The following is a 15,696-nucleotide window of genomic DNA, read 5'->3' on the forward strand; positions in this document are numbered from 1 at the left end:
CTGGGTGGTTGTGAGGATTCAATGAGATAATGTATGCCTGGCACATGGGTAAGAACCCATTAGATGGTAGATGGTAAAACCTACTCCAGATTTTGGATGATTTGCTTTATATTGGAGACAGTTGGGGACAGTTTTTAAAAGCACAAGTTAAGGGTAAGACAGGTGACATGTAAAGTTACTTAGTGCTGCTTGACCTGGTCACCTTGTCACTAACCCTGATCCCCCAGTCTCTTCTCAGCAGTCAGAAATGACCCTGTTAAAAGGTGAATCAGAAGCTCTTGCTTCTGAAGCAAGGGCTTCCCCATGCACTCCACACAAATACACCCAAACCCGTTCTCAGTGGAGCATCTTCTTTATCCCTCCCAGTTATTCTGCCAACCTTAGTTCCTACCATCACTCTCCCATTCATTCCACTTAAGCCTTCTGGCTGTTTGGTCTTGGAGGCAGGCTCCAGGGCCTTTGCACTTGCTGTTCTGTCTGATTGGAAGCTCTTGGTCCAAATATCGCTCTCATTTCCATGCCTCCTTATGCTTAAATGTCACCTCCTTGCCCACCCTTGGCACTCCAGATATTGATCCTGTTTTCCTTATAGCATTTTCACTGTTATGAAGTTTAATATTTGTTTGTTTACTCTTTGTCAGAATCTCCATCTAGAATTTGTGAGTGCTATGAGAGCACAGTTTTTGTTTTATTCCCACTGTAACTCCAGAACCTAAAACAGTGCAAGGCACACAGAAGGCCCTTAACAATTATTTGTTGAATGAATAGATGAATGCTTGCAAGAAGGGCTCTTGGTTTCTTAATCTGTCCATGGGAATAAGCTTCTACCTTTAAGAACTTCTGTGAGAGCAAAAGAGACACAGATGTAAAGAACAGACTTTTGGACTTTGTGGGAGAAGGCCAGGGTGGGATGATTTGAGAGAATAGCACTGAAACATGTATATAACCATATGTGAAATAGATCATTAGCCCAGGTTCAATGCATGCGACAGGGTGTTCAGGGCTGGTGCACTGGGATGACCCTGAGGGATGGGATGGGGAGGGAGGTTGGAGGGGTTTCAGGATAGGGAACACATGTACACCCATGGCTGATTCATGTCAATGTATGGCAAAACCACCACAATGCTGTAATTAGCCTCCAATTAAAATTAATTAAAAAAAAAAAACTGCTGTGAGGATTAAATGAGATGATGCATATTAGAGGGAAAATGCTCATAAAAAAAGCAGCCTTGATCCTTCTGATTTCTTCCAAGCGTGAGGGTTAAACCATGCTCATTCCTCACAGATTAACAGTGCCCTGCATGAGACAGGAATGTTGTCTCTCATAAAAGGACGGGTGACCAACCTTCCCAGTTTGCCTGGAACTGAGGCGCTTCTGGAACTCAGGACTTCTAGTTATAAAACTAGGAGAGTCCCAGGGACACTGGGATGAGTTGGTCCCCCTAGCAAAATGGTACATCTACAAGTCCCTCCCAGCCTGGGGCCAAAGCCTCACTTACTCGGTTTCCAGGGCAGCCAGCCGGGCCTGGAGCCGGGCTTGAGCACTGCTGAAATCAGCCACCATGGCCTGCATCTCCTTCCGGTGTTCCTGGCGCAGGATCTCCACCTCCCGGGCCCGCTGGGCTTGCTGATCCTCCTCCAGCAGCCTGGAGGGGTGGGGGTGTGGGGTGGGAGGAGAAGCACAGCTGGGCTTGCTCAGGCATCTAGCAACTGAACTTCTAGGGTACTGGAGTTTCTCCCCACTCTGCTGGGTGGCCTGCAGAATCTGAGGTCAGGACATGGTGGGAAGGAGACCTGGGTTCTCTGAGTTGTGGGGACCAGAATAAACCCATCTTGCAGGACACCTTCTCAGCACCTTCCACCCCAGCATTCCATGAAGGACCTGAGCACAAAGGGCAGTCTTCAAGGGGAAAGGTGGGAGGACAGCTCAGGAAAGGAGTCCCAGAAAACACTGGGGAGCAGGTGGGGAGGCCTGGAGGCTGAGATTCTTAATCAGAATTGCCGACTGTTGGGACTCTGAGAGCTGGGAGACCTGCAGTCCAGTCTGGAAAGGCAGGGTCTGAGAGTGGCTAAGAGAACAGCATTTAGGCTACCAGTGTCCATCCATGACCTCCCCCATCACTTCCTAGTTGTGCGACCTTGGGCAAGCTAGGCTTGGCTCAGTTTCTCCGTGTGACTGACAATAGGGGCTACCTTGTAGGGTTATTGCAAGGATGAAACATGTTAATCCATGTCCAGGACAGCCCGTTGCACAAAGTATATATTTGACCATCAGCTATTAATATCACTTTTCTTAACCTTGGGGTGGGGCACTAAGGGATCCACAGACCAGCCTGAGGGCCTGACACCTTCCAAAAGTACATGCATATTTTTGTGTGAGGATACCCTTCTCCAGGAGAGGGACTGTTGCTTTCCTCATTTGGAGGAAGCTGTAACCGGAAATAATTAGGAACCCCTACTCTGGTCCAGTGTCCTTATTCCAGTGTTAAAAGGTGAGTCCCTAATTGAATTTAAGGTGCTCCATCTTGGCAAGTGGGTTCATGGCTATTCTCAGGCCTACTTTCACTTGATCTTTATGCTGGAAACTGGGACATTCAAACGGAGAAGGCAATGGTACCCCACTCCGGCAGTCTTGCCTGGAAAATCCCATGCACAGAGGAGCCTGGTAGGCTGCAGTCCATGGGGTCGCTAAGAGTTGGCATGACTGAGCAGCTTCACTTTCAGTTTTCACTTTCATGCATTGAAGAAGGAAATGGCAACCCACTCCAGTGTTCTTGCCTGGAGAATCCCAGGAACAGGGAAGCCTGGTGGGCTGCCATCTATGGGGTCGCACAGAATCGGACACGACTGAAGCGACTTAGCAGCAGCAGCAGCAGGGACATTCAAACACTGGGGTGAAATGGATAAGTGCCTTCAAAGATACAAATTACCAAAGCTTGCTCAGGAAGAAACAGATAACCTGAAAAGTCCTATATCCATTAACAAAATTAAAGTTGTAGTTATAAACTTTCCATCAAGGTGAAAAAAGGCTGTGAATTCAGGATGGAAAAAGGGCTATCCAAGCTAGATAAGAAAATCATAGTTATCACTACAATTTACCAAGTACCAGGGTCAGTCCGTGGTAAGCATCTTCCAATATGTTTCACTGCATCTACAATAGCCCCAAGAGAGGTAGTGTTTCCTAGTTTACAGGTAGGAGAGGTTAGCAGACTTGCCCAAGGTCACACAGCTATTAACAGGAGCACACAGCACTGTTTTTTAAACTATGCCACTGCACCATCTCCCTAAGGCTGGTTTTAAGAATACTTTCGGTATTAAGTTTGATTCCATAAATTTCCTGATCTGTAGGGAAATAGGGTAAACCCAGCATCGACCCCTCCCTCTACTTCAGGGCTTATCCTCTGCAGCAGTTTTGAGATCTAGAATTCCTAGACCACTGATACCTTCCATGGGTCAAAGGAGTAACACCAGTGAAGTCCTGGCTACTAGGGAGTCTTTTCTTTGGGAAGATGCCGATGGTGTAACCTAATCTTAAACCCCAGAGGCTCACTAAGGGGCAGAGTTGGGGGAGAGGGAGGGAGGGAAGCTGGGAGCCTCAGACCGACCTGCTCTGGTCGCGGAGCTGCAGCGCCTCCTGCTGGTGCTGTTCCACCTCGGCCTGCAGCCGCTTCACTGCCTCCTTGAGCTGCGAGTTCTCCTCCCAGAGGCTGCATCCCTCGCTGGGCTGGAGCTCCGCTGCGCTCTTGCTTTTGGGGGAGCCCGCCTGGCCCGGGCCGCCCTCCTTCTGGGGAGAAAGCAGCCAGAAGAACCGTTTGCAGGAGACTCAATGGCAGACAAGGGCCATAGATGTACCGCCGCAAAGACCCAGCTTAGAGCCCAAATTCCGCACTTGATTCAGGAGCTAATGTCTAGTCTCTTGAAGTTTTCAGCTTTGAGAGTTGGCCAAATTTGGCTCTAGAAAAGTCGAATGATTCTGGTGAGCCAAGAATGTGGCTTAAATCAAAACAAGCCCAACACTCCACCTCTGTGGAGTCTATGTGTGTGTGGGGGTGGGGGGAATGTCTCGTGTCTCTTCTTGTAAGGACATTAATTCACTAGTTATCCCCCAAAGTTTCATTTCCAAATTCCATCATATTGGTGATTAGGGTTTTAACATGTAAATCTGGGGCAACACCACAGAGGGCAGAGGAAGGGGAGAGTGAATATTTGCTGAAAGATAACGATCTATCACACCTCCTCCCAAGATTCTGGAAGAATGAGTCTGGATAGATCTCAGCCCTGTGTCTTCTGAGAAAAGCTTCCCAGGTGATTCTGAGGCCACCGCAGTTATAATCCACTGCCCCACACTTTGCCCTCACCCGTCTCTTTACCTAGAGTGCCCTCCACACCCAATCATTCCTGCCTTGGTGATACTTTCTCATCTCCTTGGGGGAGAGGCAAGGAGATGTCTTTTCTCTGAGAGCCAGATCCCATCTGTGTAGAGGTTACACAGAAGTACACTGATTTGCTGAAGTGCTGTTTTTTTCTATCAGACCAGCAGGTGGAGAAAAGGAAGGAGCCATCTCCACTTGAATCTTCCCAATTCTATACCACCTAGCACAGTGTCTGGAATTCAGTAGGTGCCAAATGAATGCCTGCTGTGAAATGATGCTTGAAATGCCAAGGTCCAGACAGAAATATAAAGATTTATGTGCAACATTAAATGGGGGCACAGTTAATCTCCGATTGGTGAATGTAGCAGTTTTCAAGGCCACGCAAACGTGCCTGAAGGTTTGTGCGCCTGTTCCTTCCACACGAAGACTGAACAGCATTGCAGAGGGGGCATGCGTGGCCCAGGCCCCATACTTCTTGCTTCCAGCCCTGGGGCGCACATGGTGTGGGACACTCATGGGCACCACCTGGCACTCACATCTGCGTGACCCAGAAGTGCTGAGTTAAGGTTCTGTGGGGCCACCCTTGACTAGAGGGAGAGAGAAGCTGACGGGTAAGTCCATCCCTCTCTGTCCTTGGCTGGGACAGATTTGAGAATTATTTCATGGGGCTCTCAGAAGATCCCAGTGGATGGAACACCACTTACCTGCAGTGGTATCCATCAGTGCATCCTTATATTCTGCCTGCCCCCTCACTGCTGCCCCTTCATTCCTGCTGCCTGGAGTTATTCCTTCTTATGAATACATTTCTTCTCTGTGTGGGAGATCATCCAGAGTCTGCTGTTTCTCCATGAGTGTTCAGGGCTTCCCTCCAGTGAGATGTAGGTGAGGCCGGCAAATTGATGACCAGGTACTGTCTCTCCACCCAGCCTGAGTCTCTATCTATAGCCCTCAGGTGAGCCTGTCACTCATTGCAGTGGGCCTATCACTGAACCCTCCAGCCACCAGCTGTCACCATCCCACACTTCCCCTGTCCCCTACCATAGGTCCAGGTGGCTCCCACCAATCTAGAACATTTAATGGATCATGTTCTGTTTTTCCTCTGCTAGACTTTACCACGGAGAAGGCGATGGCACCCCACTCTAGTACTCTTGCCTGGAAAACCCCATGGATGGAGGAGCCTGGTTGGCTGCAGTCCATGGGGTTGCGAAGAGTCGGACACGACTGAGCGACTTCACTTTCACTTTTCATTTTCCTGCATTGGAGAAGGAGATGGCAACCCACAGCAGTGTTCTTGCCTGGAGAATCCCAGGGACGGGGGAGCCTGTTGGGCTGCTGTCTATGGGGTCGCACAGAGTCGGACACGACTGAAGTGATTTAGCAGCAGCAGCAGACTTTACCAACTTAGCTGAACTCACTGTGATATATCAGTTGTTAATAATTCTCATTCAACACAGAAATTGTGTTCAGATTCTCAGTACCAGCAAAATCTGGAATGAATGATCCCCATGTTCCTCTGATCTTCAGCAGGGCTGGGACACCAACTAGTCATGGCCATTTGCGTGCTCTGGTGGAGACTCTTCTGTGTGCAGAGCTGTGTGCCAAGTGCTGGGGCTGGGGTGGACTGAGATGGACAGACATGGCTTGTTCTAAAAGGACTCGTAGTCCGGTCGAGGAAACAAGGATATCCATGTAGCGATGGGTCCCTAATGGGACAGGCAGTAGATGCGGGTGCCAGCTGAGCTGCAGTAACAGGAAGTGCTCCAGGCACTCAGAGGGTGGAGAGAAGTCATGGGTGTGGATGGGAGACCCCCAGCCTGGAAGGATCAGCTGGGCACTGAAAAGGGAGGAAGGGTCCCAGGCAGGGGGGAGGGCACATGCAAAGGCACTGAGGCAGGAGGCAGAGGCCACGTTTAGAGTAGAGAGGGAAATGCAGCAAGTGGCTGAAGGCTTTTCAACATCAGACTGGGCACTGGGAGCTTATTCTGATAGCAGCAGGGAGCCACTGAAGGCTTTAGACAGAGGTGCCTTAGATGGATACCTGAGGCCCAATGTGGTGGGCTAGGGAGAGATGTCTGGGTTGTTAGGGGGTCCCTGTGCTACCTAGCAAGGTAGGAATTATGGATAGGCAAGAAGGAAAATGATGGGCCAAGTCTGACCAGAAAGTTCAGAGCTTTAGTGACAGAAAGACATCCCCCATTCATGGGAACAAGGGACATCTAGGCAGGAGTCTGTTTGGTGAGGTGTTCTGAGAAATTTTGTGCAGGTCCATGGAGTGACCCAGATGGGCTGTCTGTAGCGCCTGTCTGTCACCAACACCCTGAGATGCTATTTCATCTGAATTTAAAATAACAGGCTGTACTTAAAACTTGTTTTTCCTTTCCAGAGATGAGAACCTGCAGGCTCATGAAGTATCCCCCAGGCCTGTGGAAGGAGAGGGGGTGAAAGAGCACTTGGAACCTCTCCCTGATGCTGCTCCAAGAAGGGTGTGGGCAGGGCAGGGGTGCTGACCTCTGAAGTCCCAGCATGGTCCTCGCTGTCCCCTGGACACTGGGTGATGGCCTGGCGTCTGCCCATGCTGTCCAGGGCCCTCAGCTCAGTCTGCAGCACCTCCAGGTCCTTCTGGTGCTCAGAGCAGGCAGCCCGCTGCTCTGCCAGCTCCTGTCTCAGGGACTCTGCAAAAGGAAGAGCAGTGGAAGGTCAGGGGCATGCTGAGGCCAAAGTCTGGGGTGGGTTAGGGTGGGGAGCAGCTGTAGGTGTTGGTTCACGTTCCCCAAACTTACCTGTTTCAAGAGAACAGCAACAGTAATACCATTTATAGAGTACTAAATGTGTTAAGCCCTTAAAAAGTGTTTTCAGTGAAACCCTACAACCATCCTATCCAGTATTATCCCTCCCACTTTATGATGAAGGAACAGAACCTCAGAAAGGCTAAGCAGCCCAGAGCTATACTGCTAATAAGTCATAGTGTCAGAATTCAACACTTTCCGTGGTTCTTCTTCCCTCAGAATCACCTGCTTAACCATTGCTAGTTGGTTAGGATCGGGGTTGGGACAGCCTGAATCCAGAGCTGAACCCTGAGGCAACACTTGGCCTCAGCACCAAGACAGAAAATTAAGAACAGGGAATTAGCATATGACCCAGTGGCCTCTTCTTGAAGTACAGGTCTCAAATTGGAAATGTTGACATATATTTATGCTAATTCTCAAGGAGACAAACAATCACAGGTTCTCCTTCTCATGGATGTAAGTTCCTAGCTGGATTGTGGACAGCAGGGAGGGGATGGCATATCATCCCAACAGAGTCATTATGAAAACCAGAATCATCCAGGAGAAACGTACATGCCCTCCTTAACTCAGGGACCAGTACAACCAGGAAGTACAATTTCTCCTCTGAGGATTGTGGGTGATTTCTGATAGTGTGACACTTCCCAGCATGATCAAAAGGCAAATAAAATAATCATTTCGAAAAGAACATTTTCTGATGGAGTAGACAGTATTCAGTGAGTTATTAATTTTTAAAGAGAATATGATTTTCAAGTGCTAGTAAATTTGATACTTTATTTTCCATTATGGACTTTTGAGACTTTATATTTTAGTTACTGCAAATTACTTTTGAAACATTGTTCCAATAATCCCAGACACCATAAGATACATAGTACAGGACTCAGTATAGAGCAAGTGCTCAACATATATTTGTAAAATAAATAAAAGATGTTTAGAGTGAAAATTAATGATATTATGAAAGTGTCCCAGTTGTAAAAGATTTCCCACAAGTTTACTATGCTTCCCTGAAAGGACAGTATTTAAACACATATAAAAGTTTAATTATTCTGATGCTATTCTGTTGAAAAATTTATTTCATCATCTTCCTTCTCCTCTAGGATTTTAATAGTGATTTCTACAGCTTAAACACAACCCAATTTTTGAAATCCTTCATCATAAAAATATGTGTAATAAAACCCTTTAGCAAAGCATGAACTACAGAGGGTTCATTCATTACCTGCCCCTCTTTTCTCATATTTCCTCACCATCCATTCATTTACCCATCTACACCCCCATCCCTCCACCTGCCAATCCACCTATTCAACCAGCACATCTAGGTACCCACCGCAGTGCGTCAGGCAGCCCGGTGGACACTCACCCTTCCCGCTCCTCACACAGTGACCTATACTGCATGTCAGGTGTGTCTCACACAGATGATGGAAGGGGAGTAACTTGGACCAGGAAGTCCTAGTATCACCTGGTGGTGGTCTGTGCTCCCCCCACCCAGTGCCACCCACAAAGCCCACGATTTGCTATCATCATTACAGAGTCCACAAAGCCCTTTCTTCCTGGGACTTGTGCTGAGCATGCCAGTCTGTCCCCAGGGTCTCTCTAGAATCTTTCATCCAGGTAAGGACCAGGCTGCTGTGGGGTCAGAGAGGCCAGGGACGGGGCAGCAAAGATGATTGCTGTGGACTCATCAGGGTTGTCCAGCCTGATCTCAGTCTGGGGCGTCTGGTTCCTGAGAAGTGTGGTACAACCTGGGTTTTATCTTGTATAATGTGTCTTCTTAAGATGCACAAACTTTGGCATTTCCCACGTGGCCACCTCCATTCCAGGGTAGCTGCTAACTGGGAAATCTGTGGGACTCTTTCTCTCCTTCATCTGGAAACATGACAGGCTGATGTGCTGACATGCAGTGAGCATGTCATATTGTCTAATGAAATCAAGCAGCAAGTAGATCTTATTCACTTATGGAGGTAAAGAAAATACTCTTCCTAAAACTCTCTTAAGGAGAGCGCTGTCAGGGTTTGAAGAAATTTTTTAAAAGGTCTATATGGTCTTTAATGCTAGACATGAAATAAGGAGAACATTTGTCTTGCTCTTAAGAGTGAGAAAGAAGATGAGAGTAAAGGAGAAAGTGAGGGATAGAGATGATCTACAAAAACAGACAGAGCCCCTTACAGTCAGCCATGCAAAGGTGGAATATTCAGCAGTAATGACAGTGAACATTTATACAGCATTTACCAGGCGCTATTCTAAGCACTTCCCATGTATATACTCATGTAATTGTAATAGCCCAATGAAGGCGATACTATTATTCCCATTTTACAGACGAGCAACTGAGTCACAGAGCACTTAAGCAACTTGCCTGAGGTCACACAGCTAGTGCACATTGAACAGTCAGGCTTCAAGCCCATGCAGTTTGACTCTGGAGATCTATATTGCCTCTGGAAACTTCCAGAATGCTTTGTGTGACAAGTTTTTGCTGTGAAAACTGAAGAGGAACTGAGCTTCCTGCTGAGAATGTGAAGGCAGGGAAAAAAGCAGAGGCACACCCAGAATCCTGGGGGCTTAAGTCCCCAGCTTTACAGAAATCTTTTGAAATGAGAGTTTGAGGCCATCTCATAGCACCCCACTCCAGCACTCTTGCCTGGAAAATCCCATGGATGGAGGAGCCTGGTAGGCTGCAGTCCATGGGGTCGCTAAGACACGACTGGGCGACTTCACTTTCACTTTTCACTTTGATGCATTGGAGGAGGAAATGGCAACCCACTCCAGTGTTCTTCCCTGGAGAATCCCAGGGACAGGGGAGCCTGCTGGGCTGCCGTCTATGGGTCGCACAGAGTCGGACATGACTGAAGTGACTTAGCAGCAGCAGCATGAAACTCTCACAAAGGCTGAGATCTGGCTAATGCTCAGTAATGATGACGAAGATAATGATGATAATATTATCTGCACTAACTCATTTATATGAGTTAGTGGGCTCATTTATATGCTAAGCATTTTATATTTAATATCTCATCAAATCCATACAACACTTCTATGATGGACAGACAAGTGCAACTTAACTTCATAGAAAAGGAAAACAAGGCTGTGTGTGACCTGATGCACATCTCGCAGCTGGTTGGTGGCAGAGCCAGGAGAGTCACCCTGGTCCTTACCACCCCCCACCCTGCTGCCCCAACCCCTGATGGGTGCACCGCTGATGCATACCTAACAGCAGTGCCTGCTGAGCCTGGATCCTCTCCAACTCCCCTTGGAGCTCTTGCCGGGCCTTTTCCTCCAAGGCCTGCATCTCTAGCCGGTGCGCCTGGTGCTGGATCTGGAGGCTGTGGCTGGATTCCTTCTTCAGGCGTTCTTCTGTGGCCTGTGGGCACAAGTGGGAGGACGGAGGCATGAAAGTGCACAGAGGGGGAGACCTGTCCCCTTTGCCTAATTCTTCCTCGTTGTCGGGGGCATCCCTGAGCACTTGCTACTCCCCAATGGAGGGCTTATCAGGCTACAGTGACTGCTCCCCTACTCATCTGGAATGACAGTAAGGACCTGGCCACAGCAGCCATTTTGTGCTGTGTGAAACTAGCTGGTTCACAGCTGACTGGACCAGAGTGGACAGCTGTTCAAAACTGGAACAATCACTGGGGATTTGGTGTTAGGAGGTGGGGGAAAGAGACAGACACTAACTAGGAAAAGCAAGAAAACAGGTTCTTCTCTAGGGCCTTTAGAAGGGACACAGCCCTGTCAGCACCTTGATTTTAGGACTTCTGACTTCCAGCACTGTCAGATAATAAATCTGTGTTGTGCTCAGCCACCAAGTTTGTGGTAATTTTGCTACAGCAGCAACAAAAAACTAATAGTTTCTATTACTTTTGCAACAAAGAGTTCCAGTTAACACATCCCACTTTTCAGGTGAGGAAACTGAGGCTGAGAGAGATGAATTAGCTTTCCCAAGGTCACACAGAAAAGATACAGGATTAGGAGGAAACAAGCTCAGAAAAATAAAGTGCCCTAACTGAAAACCAGTAATGGTGGGTGCAGGATTGTAACCCATGGGTGATGGTATCCAGGGCCCAAGCCCTTCCTGCTCCCTCAAGCAACCTCCAGGAACAGTGAGAAATGGGACTGCATCAAATGCACGGGGCTCCCATCAGGAAAGAGCAGACGCGGCAGCTAGTAGAAGGCAGCAGCATCTTTGCTTCGCTGCTCCCCAGCGAATGGGGAGAAACAGTCTTATTCCTATCATGGGAAACTCAGTCATCCCCTGGTGAGTTTATCTAGACAGAAAAGTCTTGTACTTTTCAAACTCTCTGATACTTTCCCCTTCTTGTACTTGCTGCAAGGCTCAGAGCACTCCAACTGGTGACATTTTAATCCCAAGGAAATGTGAATGGAGAGATTGAAGCAAAGGTTTGCAAAAAATGGAGCCCATCTCTTTTTAGGTTAGCCTTGCCTGCCTTCTGGCTCAGAAGTCCTTGGCAGTGAGGATCATGCAAGGTTTACTGGCCAGATTTTATATCAAGCCAGACATTCATCCCTGGCAAATTGCTCCAACTTTTTGTTTGCCCTGGGGCTTCTCTGGTGGTTCAGACAGTAAAGAATCTGCCTGCAATGCAGGATTCCCAGGTTCAATCCCTGTGTCAGGAAGATCCCCTGGAGAAGGGAATGGCACCCATTCCAGTATTCTTGCCTGGAGAATCCCATGGACAGAGGAGCCTGGGGGGCTACAGTCTATGGGCTGTAGTTAGTATTGTATTGTATTGTGTTAGTCATGTATTGCTTTAAGCAATTCTGGTGAGTTCTCTTTTGATGTTCTCAATGGTTCTGTACGGTACATGTGACTAGCCTCACTTTATGAATAGGGAACAATGAAGCACAAGGAAGCCTAAGCTCCCTTTTCTTGTGGGTGGCAGACCCAGAATTTGAACCCAGGCATCTCACTCCCAGTGACTATCCTGTATTAGGAATGATCATATGTCTACCATCTCCAGTGAGAATTTCAAACACTTTGGTCTCATTCTGGAACCACCCCAAGTAGACTGGAGCCAGTAATGAAGACTCCATGAATCTGGTTCCATGGCTGCTAGGGACTGGGGCTTAGAACCGTGGGTCATCCCAATGGACAGAGCACACTCCCCCCTCTCCCACCACAGGCCTCTACGCTTCCTCTGCCTCCTGCAAGGGATTGAGGCCTTTGGCCTGGAGGGGTAAAGCTCAAGCCAACACAAAGGCCAGCATGACCCAGCATGACCCAGCAGTGAATAATGTGGGGAACTTGGCAGCCTTAGCTCTTGCAGACTGAAAGCAAAGCTGGAGAAAGATTTAAGAGAATAAAAGAAGAAAAGGAATTCACAAATTCTGACACCTACTAAGTGTCAAGCAGTCCATATGCATTATCTCATTCTTTTCTCTCTCATTTTTCTAAAAGCTTCTTTTATATTTTTATCTGGGCAATGCATGAACACAGTATAAAGAGCCAAATACCGCTTTTAAAAATGAAAACTAGCACCTCCCAGCCCTCTTTCTTCTTCTCTCTGCATCCTGTCTATTGGAGGTAGCCATTGGAACTCTTAGTTCTTTCTTCTGATATTTACCACCAATAACAAGACAGTATCTCCATTCTGCTTTAACTTGATTATTTTAGAAATTACAAATTGTCTTTCTATTATGGTAGATGAGGATTTTGGTCTCATATATTCTTTCTCTTCCATTCCTCAAATATTGTTATATTTCTTTTTTAAATACAGTGAAATATATTCAATGTTTCCTTCTTGTGAGTAAATGCCATTTACTGCTGAGCTAAATAAATTATAATTATTAAAATCTACCCTGGATTTCCTGGTGGTCCAGTAGTTGGGAATCCACCTGCCAATGCAGGGGATGTGGGCTCAATCCCTGGTCCGGGATGATTCCACATGCCTCCGGGCAACTAATCACGTGTACCACAGCTACTGAAGCCTGTGTGCTCTAGAGCCTGTGCTTGGCCACAAGAGAAGCCACCGCAATGACAAGTCTGTGCACCGCAACTAGAGAGCAGCCCCCACTGCAACCAGAGAAGGCCCACGTGCACCAAATAAGACCCAGCACAGCCAAAAATAAAGAAATAAATAAAAAGTCTACCTTATACAAAGTTTTGTTTTTCCTTGCATTAATAACTACTGTATTTTATTATTATTATTTTTTGGATTTTTGGCCAAGTCTTCCTACAACCTCTAAAAGCTTTGTAAAATACGTTCACTACAATTTTTCACATGGCCAAATTGATCAGAGAAGCCATCAAGCCTATTTTTCCATGGAGGCATCTCTTCTGGAGCCCTCCGTCCTCATGCTCCAGTCTAGACTCCAGTCTAGGCTCTGTTAGTGGCACAGCTGGGCTCCTGAAACCTTTCTCCTGTGCCAGATTCCCTGTATGCTAGATCTCTTTTATTCCCTCTTTTTTGGTATGTTCCTTTGTTTTGGTGGGATATTCCTCAAGGAACTTCCTGAGGAAAAGTGTATGGAAGATGCAAAAAGAACTCTGAAGGGTGTTCTGAGGCTGAGTGAGACCATCCAAGAAAGGGAAAGCTTGGAATGGGGAGCCCTTCCCCAGCCTGGGATCCAGACCTTGCTGGAGAAGGTTGATGGTAGTTCACTGATGGAGATGGCCAGGTTGCCCAGGCCAGAGTCAAGCAGGAGCAACCCTCCACCTGTGCAGGTGAACCAAGGTGGGCAGGTGCCCAGAGGGAATGGGGGCACCAGGGCAGGTGTGAGGGCTGCCGGAGCAGACAGTGTTTGCTTTGTGAGGGTTGCAAGAAACAAACCTCTGAGGTACAGGTGACAGCAGGCAATGGACAGGAACTCAGAGAGAGGCAGGGTCAGCAAGTGTGAGGATGGAGTCTGTGGTGTCCACATCACAAGGCCACAGGAAGGTAGTCACTGGGTCTGGGCCAGGGCTGTGAGATTATTGTGAGGTCACTGGGGCAGAGTATCATCAACGTACCCACACACCCAGGACACTTTTCAGGTGTGCAGTGGAAGCCAGAAACAGCAGACATGCACCTTCCAGAACCAGGGAGGGAAGCCTCCTTCCTCCTGCAAGGTGCCTCCAGCACCCTCTACTGACAAAGCTTAACACTGTGCTCTGTAAAGGAGCAGAAATGCTTAAATACAGATCATTATCACAAGTAGGTACTGAAGAACTAAGAGGCATAAACTGATAATAGGAGGTAATTTTCCTAATATTTTATGTGTCTAATATTTTTATTCAGTTATCACCCTTATTCATGGTTTTAATTGAATTTCTCAGAATTGCATCATTATCTTCTAGCTTCCCTATTGCTGCTGAGATGTTTGATGACATTTGAATTCAAGTACTTTGAGTCTGGTATCTATTTTTCCCTTTGGGGGCTCTTAGTATTTGTTTTGCAGGATATTGCCCAAGTCATGAAAGAGAAGTTGGTCTTACGATATAAAAGTCATGTGCAGATGACCAGAAGTTCAACAGACCTGAGTCTGTCTGAATCCTTGTCTTGCCTCTTACTAGCTGTGTGATCCTAAGCAAGTTGCCAAACCTCTCTGAGCCTCTTTCCTCATCCAGAAAAAGGGAATGTGATAATAATGACCTTGTAAGATGAATATGGGGACTGGAGATATTGTACGACAGGCTCCTCCCAAAATGCTGAGCAGGTGCTCGCACAGCAAGAGCTCAGTAGTAGGTAGTGGACATCATCGTTAACACCTTTACCTTGACTTCCTGGTTTTTAGCCTTCTCAAGCATGCAGAGAGCTCGCTTGTGGGCAGCCTCAAGCTGGGCTTTCGCTGCCTGATTCTGCTGGATGGTCTCCTGAAGCTCATGCCGCAGCTGCTCCCGCTCGTGGTCCGAAAGCTGCTTGAGCTCCCGCAGGTCCTCCCTGTAGTTTGTGGCACACTGCTCCAGGGCCTGCTGCATCTGTGAGACCTGCCCACCAGGGCATCCAACCTCAGGCTGGGACCCTCACCCTGCCTGGGATTTTCTTTAAACATCAAAGCTTTCTGAACGTCTCCACAGCCCACGTGAGCCTCCCTTACCCATGAGAATGCTGAGGCGGGTAGAAGCGGCAAGCTTGAAGGACCCGGGGACAGCTGGCCCTCCTAGGGGCTCCTCAGCTAGAGCCATGGATACCAGGGATGGAGAAGAAGGGCTGGGATGTTTGCCATCCAAGAGAAATCAAGAGGGGACCAGAAAACACTCCAGAGATCTGTACAGCAGCCTCCCTTGCGTGCCCCACGTGCCCAAATCTCCCTTTCTTATAGAAGCTTTCCCTGACAATCCTATTTGGTATTATACCCACCCCTCATCACCAGACAGCCACTCAATCTTCTTTATCCTGCTCAGTTTTTTCGTTTTGCTAAAGCCCTTAACATCTTCTAATATTGTAAGTGCTTATTTTTTATGTCTAGTGTTTATTGTCAGTGTCCACCTCCTCTGCTAAAATACAAGCCCTGTAATCCAGGACTTTTGTCTGGTTTGCTCACTGATAATATACAAGCACCTAGAAGAGTTCCTGGCTCATAGCAGGTGTTAAATGAATAAATGAACAGAACCA

The 15,696-nt window shown here is 47.6% G+C and overlaps 1 protein-coding gene across 4 annotated transcripts in view; it reads right to left on the reverse strand.

Moving 5' to 3' along the window:
• The window catches only part of FAM184B (family with sequence similarity 184 member B), a 119,016-nt gene that overhangs the window by 6,577 nt on the left and 96,743 nt on the right, over positions 1-15,696 (reverse strand). For 2 of the 4 annotated variants that reach the window (XM_070372178.1, XM_070372181.1), the window contains exons 10-14: positions 14,856-15,068; positions 10,352-10,505; positions 6,882-7,045; positions 3,606-3,784; positions 1,500-1,646 (exon numbers count right to left, since the gene is read on the reverse strand). In XM_070372178.1, coding sequence (XP_070228279.1) covers positions 1,500-1,646; positions 3,606-3,784; positions 6,882-7,045; positions 10,352-10,505; positions 14,856-15,068 — 857 coding nt within the window. The remainder of the gene's footprint in view (positions 1-1,499; positions 1,647-3,605; positions 3,785-6,881; positions 7,046-10,351; positions 10,506-14,855; positions 15,069-15,696) is intronic. The other 2 variants (XM_070372179.1, XM_070372180.1) reach the window with 2 other exon arrangements.

Source organism: Bos mutus, chromosome 6 (assembly GCF_027580195.1).
Source record: "Bos mutus isolate GX-2022 chromosome 6, NWIPB_WYAK_1.1, whole genome shotgun sequence".
NCBI classification, from domain to species: domain Eukaryota; kingdom Metazoa; phylum Chordata; class Mammalia; order Artiodactyla; family Bovidae; genus Bos; species Bos mutus.